Below are 25,225 nucleotides of genomic sequence, written 5' to 3'. Positions count from 1 at the left end.
GGACTTAGACGATCTCTGTCTTTTAATTTCATCTGTATTAAGTGCATTCAGAGAAGCTGGCTCTTAGTTCATGCAGAGCCACATGTTCAGTGAAACAGCAACCAAGTAAGCAGAATGACCTGTTTTGAAGTGGAGCAGCACCATGTTTTATGTGACATTACTATGTAACATGCAGTGTCACCTTCTAGGGGATATATTTGTGGAGGACTTGATCTTCTGGAATCCTTTCCATTGGGAATAGACAAATCTTTGGCAGGAATGTTTATCTTCCTTCTCTTTTTAACCTTTGAATATTTAACTAACTTGAAGAAGAGATTTTAAGTGCTCTGAGTTGGGGAAATCCATATACTTTGGCTGGTGAATTCATTCTGCAGTATTCTATAATTGTGACATAATGATAAAGAGGTGTCTGCCCCCCAAAAAGAATACTGTGTAGTTTCATAAGGATAAAATTCCATCCCTCAGCTGGGCTCTTGACTCTAATAGCATGTTCTTCTTTTCACAGCATAACTGAATATTGTATATGTTTTAGAAACTTGTGACAGAAGTGTAGGGAAACTAATGAAAGCTTAAAATTTCATTTTCATTTACCTAGTTCACAAATTTTGAAAGTCTTGTTGGAAATTAGTCATGACTGAAGATGAACCTCAGAGCTGGAAAAAAAAGAGTTAAAGCTTAGTGCCCTCAGCATGCTGTATAGCTCTAATACTATATGCATAGTTATAAACACAACAGAAAGTTCTGTTTAAAATGGAAAGCTTCAAAATATACCAAAAACTCAGAGGTGAATAATGGCAAAGGAAATAGCTGCTTTTTTCGATAGGAAGACCCAGAACATGATTTTGTAAACAAAATAGTACATAGTACTATTTTGGACATCTCAAGAATGACTTTCACATTTTAACTTTGAAGCCTACATCTTCAGAAACCTTCAGGAAGGTTTAGGAAGTCAAAGTGCTACAGTTTAAGTAGCATAAATTTGCCAGGCAATGATTCTCAGAATATCAAATCCTTGCAAGATCTTTCTCCAAGTTTCATAGCTCAATGAAGATTAGCCCATAATGAATGAGGGCTAACTGTATTTCATTACCTTTCATTCCAGTCAGCCATTGGACTGGGAAGGCAGTAGAAGGTAGGCCTGTAATCCCTGACTGTAACAGACTGGGACAAAAGATTTGTCTAAACAGGAAGTGTAAAAAGGAAGCTACGAAAGTAACTTACAGCTTAATATTTGTTATGTGGTAAGTTCCTTTGTCGATGACAGAGATGTACTTTCATAATAGTTGCCAGTGAACGAGACAGTCCCATCCATTCCCTGCCTGCCACCCCTTTGGAACACTATTTTAAAAAGTACCCTGTTTGTCAGCTGTGTCGTATTTCTGATCTATCTGCATGGGTGCACAAGTGCTAATGCTATACAAGGGACAGTGCAGTGGTAATAGGGTCTTAGATCAGTTTAAACCTCCCATGCAACTGCACCTAGTCAACTGCCTCTGACTCGGGCAGTGAAAGGAGTGTTTTTGTGACAACTTTACCCAGTCACAGCGCCAACATCTCACTAGCTGCACAGTGCCACTCCCTTGCCACGCAGCCCTGAATTAGGCTGGGTCATGCTTCTGTGGGAAGCACACAATAAACTAGTGAGCTAGGCTGCCCAGATTCTGGCTCAAGTAGACAATGGAGGGAAAGAATGACTCTTCCAAAATAGCCTTCTGAATTAAGCTCAAGCTATAAAACAACCTTTGCAAAGACCTATCCTATACAACGGACTATACAGGACGCTAGCCTCCTAACTTAAGCACCTTAAATTAGATGCCTAAAGTTGAGTAATGTGTGTATCTTTGTAACGCATGCTAAAAGCAACCATGAACTGTGTGAACACCTTTGTGGAACAAGGTGTGCTGTGGAACTGCTCTAAATGCAGCGTGACCTTGGGAAGATCCCTTGATCTGTATCGTAACATAGGCATCTTTATTTGCCTTGCTGAAGTGCTACAAAGCACTGTGAGATCTCTGAATGATATGCATTATGAACAAAGATTTTTGATAATGTTGTTTCACAGTGGTTAAGTTTTTGTTCCAATTGTACTAATGGAGCTAAAATACATACTGGTTTGTGACACTGACATAAGGGAATGTTAGGGTAACTCACTTACCTTGCAATGTGGACTAGAATTTGGTTTTCTGAGTCTGACGCAATATCCCAGCATACACACTATTGTATGATTATTTTTTACTGGGCAAAACTGTTGAGGACTTTTTACATAGTATATAGAAATGAGCCTGCTTAGCAAAGTCTAAATTTGAAGGATTTTGGCAACTCCATGTAATGACAGAATCACTTTTCACTGAATATGAAGAAAGTAATTTTTTTGTTTCTAAATTTCCCAGTGACATGAAAACTCTTATCCCATTTTAGTGATGTCCACATCTAGAGATGGCATTAGTTAGGAATCTGACTACAAGGCAAACTAAATCAAAATTATCTTCATTGCTATGTTCTTGAGGAAGAAAAGCTGCTAGAACTGAAGCATTTGACTCAGTTTGGCTCATGTTATATCTCAAGTTTAACACTGTCTAATACTGAAGGAAAAATGCCTGCACACCTGCAGTCAGTCAGCCAACAAGAGTGAAGTAACTGACAGGACAGCATTTTGCTTGCTTTGTGTTTTGAAACTAAAGCAGCTGTTGAGTTTTCAATAAGATATAAATGGTATTGTGTTAATTTTGGGCAAGGGGGAAGGAACTTGACACGGGTCAGCTGCTTGCTCTGGGGATGTAAGATTTTTAGCATTGTGAAATGTTTTCTTCATTTTGTTTTATGCAGAAACCTTCATTCAACCACAAATGTTAAAATAATTGTTAGTATATTAAAGATACTTAATGTCAAAGCCATACATGGCTTTATAGTGTTTGAAAACAGATCTGTGTGTGTGTCCAAAGAAGTGAGTCTCCTGACAACAGCATAACAATCTGATACTTCTTTAGATCGTGACCAGAGGATGTGAAACCACAGAAATGACCCTTCGGAGGAATGGGTTGGGCCAACTTGGATTCCACGTGAACTTTGAAGGGATAGTGGCAGATGTGGAGCCCTTTGGTTTTGCATGGAAGGCAGGCCTACGGCAAGGGAGCCGCCTGGTTGAGATCTGTAAAGTGGCTGTGGCAACTTTGACTCATGAACAAATGATTGACCTTTTACGTACATCGGTGACAGTAAAAGTGGTGATTATTCAACCACACGAGGATGGAGCGCCTAGAAGGTAACAAGCAACAGTTCTCAATGTGACATTTGTATCTGTTATTGTTTTCTCTGCTACTGCTTAAATGATGCCTCTTTTATTGGAGGCCCTCAGGAAATAGATATTGTCTCATGTTTGGTGGTAATATTATTGAGGCTCTTAAAGCAATCTTTTCCCCCAAACCCCTATTTGTTTGTAATGGAAGATAAAATGGGATCCTGTAAGAAATTTAATGGGAAATTTACTTTTATATGGCTTTGAAAGAGCAAGAAGTAAACTTTAGTGCATCATGACTGAGCTGTTATGAAAGCTGATGTGACTTCGTTTCTTCCACAGGAGAATTTTATATTTTAATACTAAATTTGAAAACTTCTTCTGAAAACTGTACCTTGTCTGTCTTTGACATTTCTCTGACTCCTGACTATTGAAAATGATTTTTATTTTTTCTTATATTGAAATTTTAACAAAAGTAGTGAAATACTGGGTTCTGGACATATATGGTAGCAAGTGTTAGAGTCCTCCTCACTTTCTTCAGCTATCTAATTTAGTCATTACATAGTGAATTACATCAATAAAATCATCAGTTAAAGCAAAGAAATCTCGCTGCAACATGAAATAAATGCTCACTCACTCGGGAAAAGACTGCAATTAAGATTATTATAGTGACTGTACCATTGTTTTCAGGGATGAAATGCAATTTTCTTTCAGTGTTCCTTTTTTGGTGACAAAAAATTTTGCTTTTCTCTTCATTTTTTAGTATTATGAGGTAGAGAAGCAGTAGGGAAAAATTAAAACTTTATAATAATGTGACTTTAATTCTCATATACCTTGTCTAGGCACTGTTAATTTGGCTCATTCTAAATGAGAACTGTACCAGAGTAAATTGAATTACTTGTCTTCTTGTAGAAGGCCAACTTTAAATCTCTTGTTGATTTTTAATTTAACAGAAAAAACATTAGATGTGTTGCTTTTGGCAAGACAACAAGCCATAAAATTTTATGTAGCATGCAGCACTATGAAGTTGGTGCCAACTGTACACAAATACTGTTTAATTGGTGGCAATTCTCCAAGTAGTCATTGGCCTGATGAATGACACAGAAGTGCCCTCCCCTGCCTCAACCTGCATGTTGATGCATTGGGTTCCTTTCTGAAGAAAATGCCTGTGAATGTAGAATACCACCGTTTTGCCTAGTTGGATAGAATTTGCAATTAAGCCTCTCTTTGCTTAGCTTTGCTATTCTCACCATCTGCTTCTGGGTATGAATTTTCAGTGACTTGTTTGGTATACATTTCCAAGCTGTTTACAGAATATGAGCCTAATGAGCTGATCCTATTATGTTGAAGGTAAAAACTTGTATTTTATAGGCCCTGATGGAAAAATACATACTGTATGTATTGTTTATATCTTCTTTGATACATTTTTAGAAATAAAATGTTAAAATCCCAAATCAGTGTGATACATGGCACCCAGTCTGTGTGTAGGAGGAGTTTTAACTGAGTGCCACCAAACTGGGAAAAATCTGCAAAAGCTGTTCTTGTTTATAAATTCTTTGCATTTATAAAACTGTGTGACTGATTGCTAAGGAAAATTAATTTTTTTAAACTACGTTTCTATTCTAAAATACGAAAAACACCAAAGCATTTATGTTTAAGTTCTTTTCAGCCCCATCTCTCTAGTATAAAAAAGAAATCTTCATTAATGCCTCTTTCTCTCAAATTTTAACTTCTTACTGAAACAGAAAGCTCCTCATTTTCCCCTTTATATCCCCAAAATATGCTTAGTGATTTTGATTGCCCAACTTGAAAGGGATCTGATATCCAGAGAGTTTTGAGCTTGCCTTTTCTCAATGTTTATAATCTAAACAGAGCAGACAGAAAGCAATATAGATATCAGATGACAAGACTAAGAGCTATGACAAATATGACAAACATGTATGACAAACATGTTGACAAACATGAGCTATGACATTGTTTATAAAATATATTAATGAGTGTGGGAATGAGGAGAAGGCAGAAAGGCATAAATTACCAGAGGTTTGGAGAAAGAAAATAGTCTATCACAGCTACTTACTAGTTAAAGGTTGTGCAAATCCGTCTCCCCGTCTCCTACTCAATTGCTTGTCTTGGACATCTTCAATGTCTTATCTTGCAGAATCATAGAAACAGAGAATAGTTGAGGTTGGAAGGGACCTCTGAAGATTGTTGAGTCCAACCCCATTGCTCAAAGCAAGGTCAAATAGAGCAGATTGCTTAGGGGCATGTTCACTGGGTTTTGAATATCTCCAAGGATGGAGATTCCACAGCTTCAGTTCCAGTGTTTGATCATCCTTACAGTAACAAATGTTTTTACTTATACTTAAATGGAATTTCCTGTGTTTCAATTTGTGCACCTTGCCTCCTGTGCTTTTACTGGATACAACTCTGAGGAGTCCTACCCTGTCATCTTCTCTCCCCATCACCCCATCAGGTATTTATACACATTGATAAGATCCCTCCTGAGCCTTCCCTTTCCCAGGCTGAACAATCCTAGCACTCTCAGCCTCTCCTTGTGTTTCATATGCTCTGATACCTTAATCATCTTTGTAGCCTTTTGCTGGACTTGCTCCAGTATGTTCATGTCTCTCTTGTATTCTGGTATCAGGTTTACCCAGAAATGTAGAGGAAGTAGTTTTGGATGTAAAACAGGAGTATCTGGAGAACTAGAATCCATTTCACCTTCATTTGACAAGAACTGTCACTGTCCTTGGAGAATCCATGCGTGGCTATATAGGATAGAATCAGGTCTCTGTGAGTGATTTCCAACACGTATCTGTGAACAACAGTTAAGGCAGGTGTGCCAGCTCATCAGGAGAGAAATTTTACTGTCAAGTAGCTCTAATAATTGTCAAATAACACTCAAAACAGACGTACAGATATTTCTTTCAAAGTTAGTGGTCCATCAGTCCTTGATCCGCATGCTGCACGTGTCTAGAAGGATGGTTCAGAAGCAGGAGAAAGCTTTACATGTATGCTCCAATAATGATTGCTCTCATTCAAAGCTGGTTTTAGAGATTTTCTTCTAAGAAATTATACTTCAGTCTGTCTGACATAGTAGATTTGGAGGCTGAAATAAGTACCTTGAAAGTTTGACTCATCCTACAGAACATATGATCTTCTGGCAGTTGGGGTTTTTTTCTCTGTATTTCAGCCTTATTTCTCAGGGTAGATATTGGTAGTTCATAAAAAATTTTTACCTTAAATGCCATAATCTGGGGTTTCAAGTTCAGCCACTAAATTTTTGTCCACAGTGCATAGCTAGAAAAATACATTCATCTTTGTTTCTACAAGAATCAGTTGCATTAAAAATTGACATACATTTACAAGAATATAAATATAATTTTAGCAAAAAAAAAGATCATAGTTTCATGAAAAATCCCCACGTATCATTTTATTAATGCCTGTCTTTCATTTATGGAGATAATCAGCTGATTTCCACTGCTTGAAAGAGTAGTTTCTGCTTAGCTCTGTCTGCTGGGTTTTAGGAATACGAAGCAATGAGGACTTTCTCTTTAGGTTGCTTATTAGCACTGGTTCCTTGCTGGGATCAAATTCTGAAGTGAGTTTACACAGATTGGACATGAGTGTCTTGGGAATTATGCCCTTCAAATGAAAATGAGTTTCAAGTGTGCAAGGGTGTTTCCAAAGCAGTCCCAGTCCCTTGGAAAAATATCAGCTGAAGTGGAGATCTCTCATCAAGTTCTTAACTTGATTTTTTTCTCTCTTAGCTTACCCACAAATCATCCTTAGTCCATCAGCCCTTTATATTTTAAAAGAAAACCAACAAAGTGTAAATGTGCGCACACGGAGAATATTAGCAATGAACTATTAACAATGAATTTATTTTTTGCTGCAAACTGTCTTGTATTAATTTATTTCATCACAAAAATAAATTATTTGGAATGTTGAAGGTGCTTACAAAGGAATGTTACAGAGTGATTAGGAAATTACAGAGGAAAATTCCGCTCAATAAATGCATTCCATTACTTAATGTAGGTCCTTCTACCTATAGTCTTGGTAGCAGTATATGCAAAAGCAATAATGGAATAAGGCCTTTCATTTACTATCCTGTAAAATTAATGAACTTGAGACAAAGCTCCTGCTGTTTTCGGTTTGCTCCAGCAATTAAGTAATCACGCACAAATTGAGAAATCATAATTAGTTGCATGGCACCAGGCTGATATTTAGATAGAAAGAAGAAATTGCTATTTAAAACACAAATTCTTTAAATTACAAAGCAGTATTAGAACAAACATGCTGGTCAGTGTATTCATATCTGAATAAGTATCCTTGTGTCATATTTGTTTCTATGCTATGTCTTTCCCTTCAGAATTGTTGTTCTTCTGTTGTTGTCAATATTACCTAGTACTGCAGTGCAGTAGCTAGAATTATACACACTTTAATAGGAGAATAATGATGTTCATTCTAATTTGCTTTCACTGGTGGTGTCACAGTAATGCTCAAGGACACTATATCCTTAATCAGTCAAATCCAATCAAGGAATTCAAGTACTTCTAAATCCATTTTAAACTGTAGGTTCTGCTAGAATCTTACTTACTACATTGAAACCTACCTGTCTGTCTCAGTTCAACTACCATTATATATAAAAAGAAACTCCTTAAGAGCTGCTTAAGAAACAATTTCTAGAAAGTTTAGAAAATTAACAAAACTTTAAGAAAAATTTCCAGGGATGGGCGAGAAACAGGAGCTCAAGTACAACCACTGTAAGAGATGTAGCAGCAGTAGTTTCCACCTGTTGGTCTGAACAAGTAACAGACTTTTTTCCTGCTGTTGTAGGTAATTTTGAAAATGAAAGTATTTTAGTAACTATGACTGAAACTACCTGGGGGCCATTATTAAGTACTACTGCATTTCTTTTGAGGTTATTTTGTTCTCTTGAACTTTTCAAACTCTTTCTTACAAATAAAATAGGTGTAATGACTTTCTGTTTTTTCCAGTCCTGATGCTTGCTCCTCTTAAATGATTGTGATTTTATTAGACAATTGTGTTTCTAGGGCTTTTTTAAGTAATAGATAACCAGCAGAGTATAGCATGTTTGGAAAAATCTTTTTAGGAAGTGGAAGGGTTTACTGTGTGGAGGAGTTCAAATCTTCTCCAAGGGTATTTGCCGTAAGCTGGTGGGATAGTTCATAGGGCCTTCAGATTATTTGATTTATTTTTTTTTAATTAAGTCTTCTGAGCTAGAAGGATGTCAGGTCTAGAATTGCTGGCAGGATACTGCCAGACTAACAGCACTTGAGGTGGGCTAAAGCAGAAAAACCTGAAACTGAACTTTTGGTTGTAAAAGTAGAATTTGGATGTACCAAAGCATTTACTTACAACCCCTGCTACTAGCCGAAGAAGGCTGCAAATACCTCAAAACTCTAGATGATGATGTTTTTTAGAGGTAACTGAAAGAACTAGTACTAAGAAAATATAATGATATTAATTGGAAGCCATATCACTTGCAAAAGTTAATCCTCTGTACCCAACAAAAAATAAAATGGTAGAAAATGCTTAACTTTCTTTACTGTCAGAATTACTGTACTTTTTATAACATTATTAGATTCAGGGAATGAGACATGCACAGTGATTTAGTCTGATGGGACCTCTTGGCAAAACAAACTCTGTCAGAACTGATTAGCACCAGAGTTTTTAACCTAGGCTGTTACATTTTAAGTGCAATTCCTAATAGAAGGTCAATGTCACAGTAAGACCTTTTAGCTCTTGCCCTCACTGTGAGCTCTCTGCCACTCCTCCTGCCTTTGGAAGGTTGGCAGCACCAGCAAACAACAGCGCTTAAGCATAAGGTATGGGCTGCCCTCTTCCCCATCTTTAACGTCATGCACCACATGCTTTGTCTCTTCTCTAAATAACTGAAACGTCATGGTTTTCTTCTGCATAAAAGAAAAAGACTTTTATTGTTTTTTAAAAAATATTGTTTTCTGTCACTCTTTATAAATTCTTTTGAGCTTTATTCTTCCCAATATAGTTTTCAAAGAAAAGGATGTGTAAACTTGGCCTTTGCCAGTATATACAATTTGCATTTTAACATCTTTCCTTAAATTCATTGTACTTAAGAGAGTAAGGCTAAGTATGCAGCGTTACTATAATCCTTGGGAAGCTGAAACTTTATTGTACGAGCATCTTTTTCTATTTTGATTTGCATCAAAACAAAGGAAAACCTAGGCAATGTATGTAACATATGGTCTCCACCCAGAAATGGTCTAACAAAAGAACTATAAACTAAAAAGGTGCAAAGTTGAAAACAATTCTCTGATGCTTATCGTGTTTCTCATCCAAGTAAAAAGTCTTTGAGTTTTTCTTACATTTAGTTATGAATGGACTCATAGCAGGAGTTAGTTATAATTGCTCAAGTTTATTATGTGTGCAGTTGTTATAGTCAAGCAGAAAAAAACCAAAAATGCCAGGCAAAGCTCTGATTGTCTCTATAGAGAGATGTAAATAGGAGTTCCAGACTCTTTCCCCCCCCCCCCCCCCCTCTTCACTCTATTATTCAACATGATTGAAAAAACTCAAACTACATGTTTTTGGCATTTTGAAGCTAAAACGATTTCCTGCTCAATTCTGGATCAGCAAAGAAGTTTTTCATTGTAAATAACTTGGGGTATATATACCTACTATTGTATAAAACATTTTTTAGGATCCATTTTTGTTATGTCTGGATTGGAATGCGCAACATCTGTGCAGAAATTGCAAGTGATTTGATCTTTACCTCGTTGAAAACTTTTGGGTTCATGGAATCATAGGATAATTCAGGTTGGAAAGGACTGCAGGGGGATTATCTGGTTCAACCTCCTGCTCAAAACAATCATCTATGAGGTCAAGCTAGGTTATTCAGGGCTTTATCTAGTCAGGGATTCAAAAACCACAGGGATGGAGACTGCATAACCTCTCTCTGGGAAACATATTCTACTTGGTTTTCTTTGAGAATAATTTGTGTTTTCTTAAGAAAAAAATATTTAATATACTTTTAATTTTCTCCTTTTAACAAAAAGGAACAGAAAAAGAATGTCACTGTATGTGTGTATGTATGCATATGTATATTATTCTGTACAATATTAGGATAGTATTCATTACAATAAGCTAGTCTGTATTGGGCAACTTTACTGGCTATTTAGTAAGATAAACTAAGCATTTTCCCCTCAACAATTGGCTAAAAATCCCCTTAGCAACTCAGTTAAAACTGTCTCCCACTGCTGATTTATATTATACCCTTTTTTTTTAGTTGGTTTAAAGCTTCCTCATTTTGTTATCATTTGGAAATAATATCACAGTGTCTAGCTGTATCAAGCAGGGAATTTTATCTCTATTAGCAGATCATTTGCCAAACTGGAGGAACTTCTAGTGTGGGGGGTTTTGTGGTTTGTTTTTTTTTTATTGCTGTGTGGACTCTACTGGGTTGCTGTAGTCCATACAGCGTTACCATTCTCAAGAATCTGATGACTGATTCTTTTTTCTTTTTAATTCTTTCATCTCTAGCTGACATAAAGGTATAGTGTAGATCAAAGAAATAAATTCTGTACACAAGATAACTTATGCAGCATTCTTTGAAATCCTTTCCCTCTTCCATTTGAAGATGTGCCTCATCCTCACACTGTTGCTAAAATTGCCCTACTGACTCCTATGAGCAAACATTCTGGCAGTTGTCAAGAACTTGTTGTCAAGATTTTTACTATATGGCACGTGCATGTCCCACATAGCTGGAGAAGGGCATTTAAAACATCTTTAATTTGGCATCTACAATAGTGATCTGCAGAGAAAAGACTTATGGACGACTTTTGTGCCGTTCACCTCATTTACATGCATTCATGATTCAACCTAACAGGTACTGTAGCTGACAGGCACTGCAGTGTAAACCTTGGAGCATGTTTGGAGTGTTCATATCGATGGACCCTGGTATTTAGAATATGGCTTACAAGAGCTGTACAGAGACTATCAGTTGGGTTTAGGCTATTTGTTATTACAATTTGGATACTAAATGTCAGGTCTCAGAAGCTCCTGGACTTCAAATTGTTCATTTGGTCCATCAGTTGAAGTAAAATATAGATGTAACCACTTAGAGTATGATTAAGGAATTTTTATTTTTCTTTATCAGAAGTATGGCCAGTCTGTCATTTTCTTTTGTAAAAGAGAATTGGATGAAAGTTCCACATAGCAAAATTTAAAATGCACCTCTGGAAATGCATTTCACTGAATTGATCTTAAGATCAGTATATTATCAGTCTAGGTGATTGCTATGCTGTGTGCAACTGCTGAAATTTGTTGATGTCTTCATAGTCATCTGTATCTTGATTTCTTTATGCTGTCTCAAAGAAGGCAGGAGATACTAATTGAATGTCTTTTTGCTACTATGGGGAATTGCTTTGAAGAATATCATAGTTCCTCCCGCTGAAGTAAAGAACGAAATGTTTCAAAGGACTCCTGATAACCTGGAAATCTGAAGTTTGAAAGAATCAGCTGCCCCCTGAATCTGACTGGTGGAGGGATAAACAAAGAATCTGTGGATGTGCTTTGCAGTAGTCTGTTAAATCTCCTATTCTTTCTTCCCTTTTTTTAAGCCTGTTGGGGTTCCAAAGATGCTACTTCTGACCTAGAAAGATATTTTAGTGCATGCAATTGTTGTATTTAGCTTTTTTGTTAATCAAATTAGATTTTTTTCTCTTTGTTAAAAGATATATTTTTAAGTCATTAAATGGCATATCTGTGGAGCCAAACTTTATATTTGCCATTTTATTATAGATTCAGCTGATTGAATCATGTAAAATATCTTTACTTATGTCATGGTTTAACCTCAGTTGGCAACCAAGCACCACACAGATGCTTGCTCACCCTCCATCCCATGTCGTTCCCGGTGGAATAGGGGAGCGAATTGGAAGGGCAAAAGTAAGAAAAGTCGTGGGTTGAGATAAGAACAGTTTAATGATTGAATAAAAAGAATAATAATAATAATAATAGTAATGAAAAGGAAAATAACAAAAAGAGAGAGAGAAACAAAGCCCGGGAACAACAAGTGATGCAACTGCTCACCACCTGCTGACCAATGCCCAGCCAGTCCCCAAGCAGTGGTCGCTGCCTCCTGGCCAACTCCCCTCAGTTTATATACTGAGCATGACATCATATGGTATGGAATAGCCTTTTGGCCAGTTTGGGTCAGCTGTCCTGGCTATGCTTCCTTCCAGCTTCTTGTGCACCTGCTCACTGGCGGAGCACGGAAAGCTGAAAAGTCCTTGACTTAGTATAAGCACTGCTTAGCAACAACTAAAACATCAGTGTGTTATCACATTATTCTCATGCTAAATCCAAAACACAGCAGTATACCAGCTACTAGGAGGAGAATTAACTCTATCCCAGCCGGAACCCAGACAACTTACTACTTCCTCATGACTGATTCCTGTATCTCCTCATGTGTGGTCTTACTCCTATTCTTGTCTCTCCAGTATCTTAAAGACTACTTCAAAATCAGGATTCATTCTGAACTCAGTCCTTTCAGAGCTCAAAGACTTAGATCTCCATTTGGTACTGTTCATAGAATCATAGAATAGTTTGGGTTAGAAGGGACCTTTAAAGGTCATCTAGTCCAACCCCCCTGCAATCAGCAGGGACATCTTCAGCTAGATCAGGTTGCTCAGAGCCCTGTCCAACCTGACCTTGAATGTTTCCAGGGATGGGGCATCTACCACCTCTTTGGGCAACCTGTTCCAGTGTTTCACGACCCTCATCGTAAAAAAAGTCTTCCTTATATCTAGTCTAAGTCTACCCTCTTTCAGTTTAAAACCATTACCCCTTATCCTATTGCAACAGGCTCTGCCAAAAAGTTTGTCCTCATCTTTCTTATAAGCCCCCTTTAAGTATTGAAAGGCTGCAATAAGGTCCCCCTGGAGCCTTCTCTTCTCCAGGCTGAACAACCCCAACTCTCTCAGCCTTTCCTCATGGAAGAGGTGTTCCATTCCTCTGATCATTTTTGTGGCCTTCCTCTGGACCCGCTCCAACAGGTCCATGTCTTTCCTGTGCTGAGGACTCCAGAGCTGGATGCAGTACTCCAGGTGGGGTCTCACCAGAGCAGAGGAGAAGGGCAGAATCACCTCCCTTGACCTGCTGGCCACACTTCTTTTGATGCAGCCCAGGACATGGTTGTTCCTCTATTTCATTTGTCCTCTCTGTTACTTGGCATTTCCGTTTCTTAAGTTGGAGCATAATGTTAACTTTTACATCCCTGCCGTTGGTTTTCCAGCTTCTCTTTATCTTACAATCTTGTGGTGATTTTTGAAGGCTTTTCTCTTTAATGTCACCAAAATCTTTCCTATTTATCTATTTTTCCAGTGATTCTTCCTTCTTGCCAATAGCTTCTCAAGCCTTTATTCCCCATAACTGTTGTCTTTTGAGGTAGCTGTTCTCCTTTTCTCTGGGATTTGGAATGTGACTTGCTCTGTGTCCTAGTTTCCATCAGCAGAGACTGCAGGGGTTGTTACTGCCTTACTGATCATACAAGTAAGCCAAACACCTTGGTTGTCATTGGTTTTTTTTCTCCTCTTTTATTTCCTGACTAGCTTCTTTCATCCAATGTCCTGTCTGTATTTCTCTTGTCTTTTTCATACAACAATGCAGGCATAGAGGCTCTTAGGAGGCCTCTAAATTGTTTGTCAGCTCACCAACACAAAGATTCTGTTTAAAACTGAATAGTAACAAAGATCAGAAGGACAATGAGTGTATCTTCATAAAGGAGGGATTGTCAGGTTCAACTCTTCAGCTCTATGAAGGGACTGCCGGAGAGTTATCACTCTCCTTAAACCAGGAATGATAAAGTGGGCAGCAGGCTTATCCGAGGTTGCTGTAAGCAATCACATACATCTATTGTGCTATGAAATGATTTTAAAGTAAAACTGATTTACTGTTTTTCAAATTACATCTCTTTCTTTTTTGATGCAGTGTGACTACTGTTAATAGGTTTCCAAGATGTCAGAACTTAGAATTTTTGTCTTGACTTTTTGACCAAAGTTCTCTTAGACCATTTGAACCTTATCTAATGTCTTGGACTTGCACTGTAGTTGATATAGGAAGTCAATGGAGTTGAGGGGTTACAACCTCCAGGAGGCACTTCAGAGTATCAGAGAAGGGAAAATGTATGTCTGTCTTATTTAAATACATGGCGAGTCTAAGCAAAACGAAGGTACTAAATTCTGCTTTTCAGTTAAGTCTCTACAATTATGTGAAACTAATCTATGTTTTATTATCTGGATTTAATAGATTGCATAATGAGTCCTCAGTCTCATTGTGACACTTTGTGGGAACTGCTGTAGTGTAAGAACAAACATGCACTGTAATAGAAATGATTACTTTCAAACACAAAGTTTGAGTTAGAAGAATGCAATTACTTATTATACTGCTAGATATAGATAAAGGCTCCTTATTGAGCAAGATTAAATGTTTTGAGTTGAAATGGTGATAGTAAGAGATAATTTATAGGTGTGATACAACTGAGGAACACCAATGATTACTTGTCTATCCCTACATCCCCCTTAGTGGTTCAGATCTGTGATACACTGAACTGAAGTTAAATCATAACCAGTTACTCTAGTTTTGTTATTACCCTAGCAAATCATGATGCATGACATCTGTAGATAGTTGGGGTCCAAATACCGAAGCCATACCCACTAGTTGATAGTGGTAGGATATAACAGAAAAGAAGGCTTTTGTGTAGTTATCAAGGTGGCAAACTGCTGATCATAGTATATGAAAGCTTCTAACTCTTCCATGGAGAGGAACATTTACCTTTTTTAACTAGCATCCTTGCCTAATGTAGGCCTTTCACAGAGCCTTTTACAGAACCTTTATATGGAATCTTAAATTAATATTGAAAGGTTTGGTTAACATAGTTTGAAAAAATTAATGGACTGCTTGATAATTGTTTCAGAACATAATGCTCCTTGCAGTAACATTTGAATATTGCAGGTTTTTATAGTGGACTCTTAAATTTTAATATGCAGTCATGACCTGCTAGCTGTATCATAGAGTAATGCTCTGTGTAATTGCAGAGTAGGTTTTATTAATCAATTTTTTTGTAGGATAATATGGCTCTTGAAGCAAAGATATTACTAGGACTCTGTGTTTTGTGTTGAAAGATTGGTTTAATTAATACCAAACTATAGTGAAGGACAGGAAGTGCTATCTTTTCTGATGTGTGGTTAAGACTGGGTCACACTTGCTTGATAAATAACATGAGTCAGTTTTTCAAAATCTTATATTGAATATAATTTGGAAAGATGTTTGATATCCTATACTTGTTTAACATAAATTTAGATACCTTTTTAAGACCATGAAATAGACATTGGTCTTTCTTTACATATTCTTTAAAATGAATTTTTAAAAAATTAAAAAATTAAAATTAAAAAGTGAATTAAAAGCTATTCTTCAATACCAGTGCCAATGTATATTCTTCATCCAGTGGAATAAGTAACAATATTATAAATAGAAGTTAGATAATGGTTGAATTAAATATTTAATAGGAAGTTGCATTTAATTTTGTGGTTTTTTCATGCAAGATAACTTGCAGTTTGATCCACAGTGGGGGGGGACGGTCCTTATTGGATTGCAGGCATGAAGTAATTGATTCTCTTTGTTTCTGATATAGGAGGTAGCTACAAATATGACTTTACATATCTCAGTATACTGCAGTATCTGTTCTTTAGGCAGTGTTTGTGAAGCAATGAAGCATAATTTTTCATATAAATGTTGAACTGATTGGTTTGGCACTTTTAAATTAAAACTGAAAAGTCTATGTGACAAAGGAAGCCATATAGAGTAGTTCCATTTTAACCATGGAAATTTTTTTTTTGGGGGGGGGCAGTTACAACAGTCATGTTGGGGCTCCGTTTTGCATTTAAAAGTAACAAAGTTAGATTTTTATAGTGATTTGAAATAGGGTTGTTTTGTAAGCCTTTTTTTTCAGGAACAGTGTCCTGAATAATTTTTCATTTGTCAGAGGAATACATTTTCATGATGTAAACAAACACAACATTTTACAAAATTTTAAATTCTTATTCTTTGTGGGAAAGTTTGTTGTTTGCTATTTTTATATCACGCCTTAGTTATTCAGTTAGCAAGCTGAGTCAAACTAAATAGTAGTAACAATCCCTTTTGCCCTCAAACCCATGGCTATCTTTACAGCACTTAAAGTACTTTATGGGGGGTATCTAATAAGGAATACAATGACAATTACATGCTATAACTTTCTCAATTACCGAGAAAAACTGTGAAATCGATATCTTAATAATAAAAGTTGGGTAGGGGGTGGTTTGTTTCTAACACTTAAGGTCTATAGGAATGAGCCCATTTAAGAGCCCAACATGTGTTTGTGATTTTCAGAAGTGTGAAACAATTTTAAAATATAGATACATGAACTGACATAGTTTGAAGTGGTGGTCTGAGTAACTGTGCCATTTTCAGGGTGATTCAGGGTGATTTCAGGCTATAAATATATCAAATTGACCTTCTGAAAGTAGTTGATGATTTTATAATGTTGTTTTCTCTGTAGCTCCATTCCTTGTCTGTGGGAGGAGACTACTGGGGTAGTCTTACCTCCATAAGGAAGCTAAAACCAGAAAATCATTATTGTGAAATTCTCTGATGCTTCCAGCATGTCCGGTTATGATTTGTCAGCAGAGTTTACACATGTCAGATTTTCCTGGTGTGTTTAATGCTGATATTTCTGATCAAAGAATAACCTTGAAAAAACAGCAATTCTGAGTTCTGTTTTGGAGCATTCCAGTGACCCCTCTTCAGCTTTGTCTTCATCACGGTGTCTTCTACCCTACATTGGCTACTAATTGCCACTCTCAATGCTTTATCCTCTATATTTTATAGTTCGTTCTTTACCTTTTTCATATGTTTGGGTGCCAGCAGGGACTGAGATTTAACGCTACAGGATAAACAGTTTGCCTGTTTAGTACCACAAAATTCAGCAGCCTGAAGCATTTGACTGGATCAGACTGAGCATATACAGAGTAACTAGAATGTAAATGCAACAGATGCACATGCATCTTCTCTTCAACAACTTTGAATAACATAGTTAGCATTTTTATAATACCTTTTTTTTTAATCTGCTTACCAGAACACTGACAATGAAAATGTTCTTTTGGGGTTTGGTTCACAAGCTTTGGGGCACAGTAATTTAATGAATGAGAATCTGTACAATTTATTGGAACTGCACATTTTGTTAAGTCATTTGTGCCAAAACATTTTCAGGATTAAGACTGTAAACACTTTACATACACTCTATTACACTTCATCTAGGTGGTTTTAATTTAGTCGGAAATGATGACTGTTGAGTTTTCAACAAAAGCAAAGCTCAGTCAAGACAGCCTAAGGGATAGAGCAGAATCGTAGATGAGACAGAGAAGCACACTTTCACGATTTCTCACTCAAACTTAATGCATTGCATTAGAATTATTTAGGGTGTTTTCTTCATAGATGTTAATTTAGTACTTGCTGCCTATCAGACAAATAATGGAGACAGTATGTGAGAATATAAAATATCTGCAATGATATTTAAACAATTAAATTTAAATTTAAACAAACTAAAGCTGTTCTAGAAGAACTTGGATGTTTGCTGACTTCTGAATGCTTTGCTTCTGCTAGTTTTTATTATGTAAAATTCAAGCTGCAGATTAATTTATAAAAGCTTAATATTTTCTCCTCTTTGAAAGGCAAGGGGAGAGTTCAAAAAACCTTTGAGCACATGAGAGCAAATCCTTTATTTTGAAATGTTTCCTACCTGGTTGGCATGATAGTTTTGAAGCATTCGAAGGGCTGTACAATGCTATATGAACACCATTAGGCAACTGGAAGTAAAATATGCATACACTTCTGACTGTAGAATGCAAGATTTCTTTTTCTGTTCCCTCCAGTGAGACTGATCGGCATTTTTATTTGTCCTGCAGGGGTTGTTCAGAACTTTGTCGTATACCCATGGTGGAATACAAACTTGACAGTGAAGGCACCCCATGTGAGTATAAAACCCCTTTCAGAAGGAATACCACTTGGCATCGGGTGCCGACTCCCGCTGGGCAGCCTCTCTCTCGTGCCTCTCCAATCCTAGGAACATCTGACAGACTGCAGTGCCAGCAGCTTCTCCAGCAGGCTCAGACAGCCATTCCTCGCAGCACTTCCTTTGATAGAAAACTGCCAGATGGTGCAAGGTAATATACTCTCCATTTAATGCCTGTCATTTTCCTGATGTGCCTTACTTAAGGTATCTCTGCTTTCTAGAACTTTGGTATACTTACTTTTTAAACCTTATTTTATTGAGTTTTGACAGTAATTTTAATTCTCAGGTTGTATTAAAGAGCATTCACTGAGCCCAGTTCCCTCTACTTGAAACAAGTGACTTTTGTTGTTTGTGATGGAAGTGGAGTGTACTGAGGATCCTACCACTGAGGACAGATGACCTTTCCCTTTAGTCCCAAATCAATAAAGTGGGAAACTGCCTTGTGACTTTTTGATCTAAACAATGTCCTGTCCCCCACCTTTTGGGACCCTATTTAAACAAATAATGAGCGTAAATAAAATGAACTCATCCTTTTAAAAATTAATTATTTAATCTCATTACCAAGCTATTGGCATAGTTTCAAAGGGTTCTGTAACTCATTACCAGTCCTTATGCTTTGCTTTGGTTTTAATTAAACAAAGCAGAGCTTGTGATTTGAATATGTAACACCTCTTAAATGATGGGATGGTATCCTTAAATGTTAGCTCTGTTCTAATTTAATCATAATTCTTCATAAGATAAAAATTTATTTTTAAAGTCAAAAATTTGTAAATATATTTGACCTTTGAATTATTTAGGAAAACCATATGTCTTGAGCAGAACTCCCTGTCCTTTATTCTTTGCAATTATTTCTGCTTATGCCCTTTTTCCATGGGTTGATGTAGTTCTAATTTCCAAGGAAAAAAATACTGCATGTTGAAAATACATAATTGATATGAAAATCTAAAATACTAGTCTTAAATAGCTTTAAAAAATTCTGGATGAAATAACGAAATACTGCTACACTATCTTGTTTAGTAGAAAAGAATTAGTGACTTTACGTTTTTTGAAATATATACAGGTAATAGTACTTATTTGAAAATATATCTGTATCATAGTCTGGGGAAGGCAGACTCCCAGTTATGACTGTTTGATCATTTGTATTCTCCTTCTCCCCTATCCCGCTCCTCACCCCCTGAAAAAAGGAGAGGTGCATTTCTGTAAGCATGTATATACCATTATAGGACTTAAGCTTTTCGTAATGTCTTGTTACTGAAATTCTCGGTAACGTCTAGCATAAGGAGACAATGATCAAATGTCTATAAATACTTCAGGATTTATGGAGCTTTATTAAGCATACTGTATGCCTATACAGAGCAAAAAATGAAAGCTTTCTGACATACTACTCATTTCCAAAAAAATTCACAAACATAAGTTGCACTTCTCCTAACACTCAGTGAAGCATGTGAAAAAATGCTAAGACAGAGTCTATCTCTTGTCATGAAGAAATTCCTGTATCACTTAAACAAAACAGGTTCAATGCAGAAGTGCTATTCTGGGGAAGACCTGGTACAGAGTATAAATAATGAAAAGAGAGGAAAATGGCGAACTGTGACATGTGGGTCTTGAAACATGAAAAGAAAGTTACCTAATTGGCAAGGTCTTTCCACATGGGAAGAGGCATAGTTGATGGCTTGGCAGAGAGATGGGCTTAAAACAAAAGAGTTTGAAGTAAGGTTGATTAGTACTTATAAGTAGTCTTGCAAGGGTGAAAATGTATACTCAGGCTAGAAAATGATGAAGAGATTCTAGAGTGTCAGAGACCCGATATCAGTTTAGACAAATGGAAGAGTGCAGGCAGGGAGAAGCAGGCTGATAAAACAGGGAAGTTACAGCAACTGATCTGAAAATGAGATAACATTGAAGTCAGTGATAAAATAGTTGTTTTTAGAGATAAAAAGAGGAAGAAGAAACAGAAATGTGGGCAAGATATAGTAAAACTTAAGCAGCAACAGTTCAACTACAGTGGCATGTACCAGTTAGGTGCCCAGTCCCTGGAGTGAAGTTGAAAACTGGGAGCTGAACACCTATGCTCCTAGTACAGTTCCTGAGGAGAGTTAAGTGCTTTGAGAAGGCAATCCAAATGTTTTTGTGTTGATCAAGGAGTTTCCTCTAATTAGTCACTAAGAAATACAAGGATATCCTTGAGCTCTACTGCTATTTTTACAAAATGCCTAGTTCTGTGACAGCTGCTCATAGTGAGTGCCTAAGAGTGAAGCTTCAGTCAGATTCATTTTTCTGTTTCTTTCGCACCAAGAAGTCTCCATGTACTTTAGTCCCTGAGTCACGCTTTTAGGCGAGTGTATCTTTTCATCTCGAGTCTGGAATCCATTCCTGAAAGCAGGCAGCTGCAACTCTTTTGTGCGAGGCATTCGCTAACTGGATTTCTGTGGTTCTCCTTTTGTAGCCCCCTTTGGTTTAGTAGGCTAATGGCTAGGCACTTGTCCAGCAAATGGGAGGCTTTGGATCTAGACATTTTTCAGCCTGGGATAGTACAAACCAATGTCCTGGTTTTCAGGATGGTGTCCTAAACATCAGTCTGGAGGCTGGAAACACATGGGATCATAACTTACCCATTCCTTAATGCTGGTTCGCTTAAGCTGAGCAAGAAATGCAAAGTTCTTGGTAATAAGAAGCAAGAACATGCAACTGAATTCAACTGTAGCCTATAGACTATTTCACTTGATTGAGAGAGGCTCAGTCCTGTCAATACTTATCAGAGAGACACATGCTGAAAAATTAGGCACTACACTATGTACTTATTGTATATGTGTTTGGCTGTTAGACAAAATATAATAGCTAATGTCTTTAAAATTTTCAAGCTGAACAGTAAAGTTGCTTCTTGAATGTCATGTCATTGGGAAAGTGTTGTGCATAAATCCAAAACTACCTCTTTTCACCTCTTCCCTGAGTACGTATGTTCATTTCTACATATAGCCTTTAAAAAAAAAAAACACGATATGAAAAAAAGAAGGGAAATACAGGGAATTCAAGGTAGTGTCACTGAGGGAAGTTGTATTGTAGTTATGGACTGATATGTGTAGAAGTGAAGGATAGTAGAGTGATCAAAACCAAATTTGAACATTGCATTTCAACTGTCTAGAAATCCAAGAAGAGTAATTAGAGGCATTGTTAAGACATGAGGCTCAAAAGTTTAAATAAGTAAAAAATAATACTATTCATGAAAATGTTTCCTTATTGCTCTTCTATGTCAAAGAATTAATACAATAAAAAAAGTATTGGTATTACCTCTTCTAAATTGCTATGTTGAAAATTGGAATACATGCAAAGCGACTAACAATCATTTCTGATCCATCATGAGAGCTTCCACACATAAATTTAGAGACCTAATCCAGCTGCTCTGACTCCTGAGTAATCCTACTTGTTCAGAAGTAAAGCTAGATGTAACAAAAGTAGGATTTGGCACTTAGTCTTTTTCTTTTTGTGCCTTTTTAAAATGTATTCAGTTGGAAATATTTTATTGGTGATGAAATAAATAATATACTCAAAAAATACTTGTTTAAGTTCTGTGAAACTAAGATAAAACTGTAAATTCCCCAAATGAATATAATTAAGTGTTCATACTGCATCTGCATTACTTGTAAAAATGAATGTATTTTATAAAAGAAGCACAGCCCAGTTCAGATCTGAAACCCCACAAATACCTCAGTGCACTGTTAATGACTCTAGTCAACATTACAGAAGTTCTCCAAGCAACCAGTCCTCCTCCAGTGACCCAGGACCCAGCGGGAGCAGCCAGTGGAGACAGCAAGTGGGATATGATGGGTACTGGTGATATTTTTTTTAAAATCTTCTTATAGCTCCCATGCATCTTCTTTCTGAAGTGAAATTTATGTGTGTTCCATATCATCGATTTATTTGCCAAATCTATTAGTATATTTTAAGAGGTACAGGTTTACTGATCTTTGATGTAACATGTATGCCAATACAATTTTAAAGCCGTACTGCTTTAACTCTTTAAGACCAAATTGTTATTTTACAACTCAGGTAAATAACAAAGTTCTTAGGTTTGCTTTCCCAGAAACAGGCCAGAAATTGGCTAGTAACTCAGAACTGGAATAAAATAATCATTTCTCCTCCTTTTGCTGCAGTGGAAGGGTATTTGATTAAAAAAATTATCTTTATGGTCTTCAAAGATTTTATTTCCTACTGTGCTTGTTCCAGTGGCATCCATTCCCGAGCATCTCTCCTCAAAAAAGTAGCACTCTTTCAGAAGTGTCTTCTCCCTAAAAGGCTGTTGCGGTATATAGGTGGTTCTTTCACATCCCTGTTAATCCCTTGGTGCTGAAGTTTCAGAAGTTAGCTATCTGTGTATAAAAGACCACCCCAATATATTGTCCATGTTATAAGAATATTATGAGACACCTGTTCTAAATTACTTTAAATTTATCAGTTTGTTGTATAAATACAGCTGCTGAAAACACTCCTGTTATAAAATGTTGAGCTGTGGCAGTATCTACATAGCATAATATAAAAGCATTCCAGACTTGCCACTTGGCTTTCAGAAGCTACTTTTCAGAAAAAAATGTGAATATTGAAAACATCAGCTTGACTCCTTGTCTGTAAGCTTAATACTGCTTTGGCATGACTGTTTGTGGATAAGATATTCCATGTAGCAGATATATATGCAATATCTTGGAGAATCCTCAAGGAATTTCAGAATACTCACTGAAATCTCTGGCACCTAAATAGATGCTAATAATTCAAATAAAACTATAGCAATTTTTTTGACAGTAAATACATGAAAATGCATCTTGTGTCATTTTTCCAGCACAGTCATTTCTAATAGCAACCTTGGTTTTACTGTGTTGCTTTGTGAAATAATTTAACTTTTGCAATACAATACAAAGTGATGGACTGGTACTAGCTTATGTGTTATGAGTCTGAAACCCTGCAAAACTACAGAATTACTTTCTGTGGGGCTTGGTTCATAAAGCGGTTAAGCATACATTACCATAGTTCTCCACTGCAAAAACCTTTGGATATATAGGCCCAAGAGTGCATTTCTTCTTAAAGTTCAGTGTCTTCTTGGCCTGTTCACACTTGAGATATAAGTGTGCTGTTGAAAAAATTGCATGTAAATATTTCCATGCAGTGTTTGGAAATGTTACTATACTTGCTTGGTGAGGGGGATAATGATTGTTTAAACAAATCACAAGATATTTGCTTTGAAGTGTAAAAAGTGTTGTTGTTCATCATGTAACTAGTTTTCTAGGAAAAAAACCGAAACAGCTTAATTTTCTGCTTACCTTAAAAGGTGCCAGTCCCCTTTGCTCCATGAACACCACCAAGGTTCAGGCTCACTGGAGTGTGAAGGAGGCAGAGAACGAGAGGAAACTTTGGAAGGAACTAGACATTCTGGTAATAAAAAAACACTGTATCTTAAAAATAAATGTTCTTTGCAATGCAGTGCCTGTTGCAGTGCAGCCACCTTCTGATGCAGAGGTTTGATGCACAAAGAGCATGTAATATGACAGTGAAAGGGAGGACTGTTACAGACAGTCTAACAGAATATGGTGTGGGATATTTAGATAATACTTGGAACAAACTACTCCTGAACTTCAGAAAGCCTCAGGAATGATGAAAAGCAGGTTGAACTTCATTTAATTATCATTGAAAAACTAGATCTTAGGACATTCTGCAAAGATACACGTCTCTGATTCCAATGAGTGTACAGGTTTGAAACCTGATGCTAAGCCATGTGCCTTTTTTCTTTGTACAGTATACTAATCTTTTTAGCATTCAGAAATTAAAACACAATTATTTATGGCAGAAACGAAGTGGCATGCACCATCGACCAAAGTCCTGAGCTCCTACAAAGACCGGGCTTTACAGAAAGAAGGCAGTGGCAAGGAGTCGCCAAACAAACTTTCACATGTAAGTCTTTTATTTGGATGTCATTCAAAACTCTCAAAAAAACCCAAAAACAAAAAAAAACCCACCCTGGACTAAAAGAAATACATCTTAAAAATACATTTTATTAATTTATGGAGACCACTGTGTGTTTTGGAAGGCAAAGAGTATGCTCACCTAGATGTGGAGTGAATTGAGTATGCTTAATCTGTGTTTATAAACTAAGAACTCCAAGAGGGCTTGGGTCTGTGGCATTGAGGAGATAAAAGTAGTATAGTCTACACTCAGCTGTGTATTTACAGCTTCATTTATACTGGCTTGCTTAATCTGTGAAGTATTTCATATACTTTAAAAAAAATTATATTCACCATACCACTTGTCATGTTGTGTGAAATACCCATGTAGTATAAATATCAATAAGCACTATAAAAATGTAGTTTGTATGTTGGGAATGCTGAATAGATTTCTAGTCTACCTAGTTTAGTGACTTGTCTTCAGTAATGGCAAAATCCTCAATGACTTAGTGATGGAAAGTACACTAATGATATGCATGGTCTTTTTCTATTTTTTTGTGTGTTCATTACATGGAAAGACCTGCTAGGTAGGAATCTGTACACTATTTGTAGACTTATATTGCTAAGAATATGAAGCCAGTTTCTCATCTTATTTACATTGATACCTTATGGGAATCTAGCTTGACACTTCTTGAAAAAAAGCACTATCATAAACAGAATCATGCTGTAGAATTATGCACATGAAGACAAAAATACTTTCTTTTACCTTAAGCCAAAGTTGGCAGGGAGCTAAAATCAGTATATGTAACAATCAGTATTAAACAGAGCACCGATACCAAAGTTAAATTATGAGTTTGCTTAACTTCAGTCAGAGTTTTATGCTACTGGCAGCTCTCATGCTTTTAGGGTGGTGGGGATCTAAATGGAAAATTTCCTAATGGGCTTATGTTTGTG

General features: G+C 36.7%; 1 protein-coding gene across 8 annotated transcripts in view; it reads left to right on the top strand.

Annotated features, from left to right (window-relative positions):
* Positions 1-25,225, top strand: part of SIPA1L2 (signal induced proliferation associated 1 like 2) — a 120,480-nt gene that overhangs the window by 64,657 nt on the left and 30,598 nt on the right. For all 8 annotated transcript variants that reach the window (XM_072856354.1, XM_072856353.1, XM_072856356.1 and 5 more), the window contains 5 exons: positions 2,988-3,262; positions 18,238-18,495; positions 22,086-22,169; positions 23,662-23,765; positions 24,178-24,281. In XM_072856354.1, the coding sequence (XP_072712455.1) occupies positions 2,988-3,262; positions 18,238-18,495; positions 22,086-22,169; positions 23,662-23,765; positions 24,178-24,281 (825 nt within the window). The remainder of the gene's footprint in view (positions 1-2,987; positions 3,263-18,237; positions 18,496-22,085; positions 22,170-23,661; positions 23,766-24,177; positions 24,282-25,225) is intronic.

The sequence above is a fragment of the Ciconia boyciana genome, chromosome 3, assembly GCF_034638445.1.
Source record: "Ciconia boyciana chromosome 3, ASM3463844v1, whole genome shotgun sequence".
NCBI classification, from domain to species: domain Eukaryota; kingdom Metazoa; phylum Chordata; class Aves; order Ciconiiformes; family Ciconiidae; genus Ciconia; species Ciconia boyciana.
Note: the sequence above shows the minus strand (reverse complement) of the source record. Positions and strands in the feature narration are given on the sequence as shown.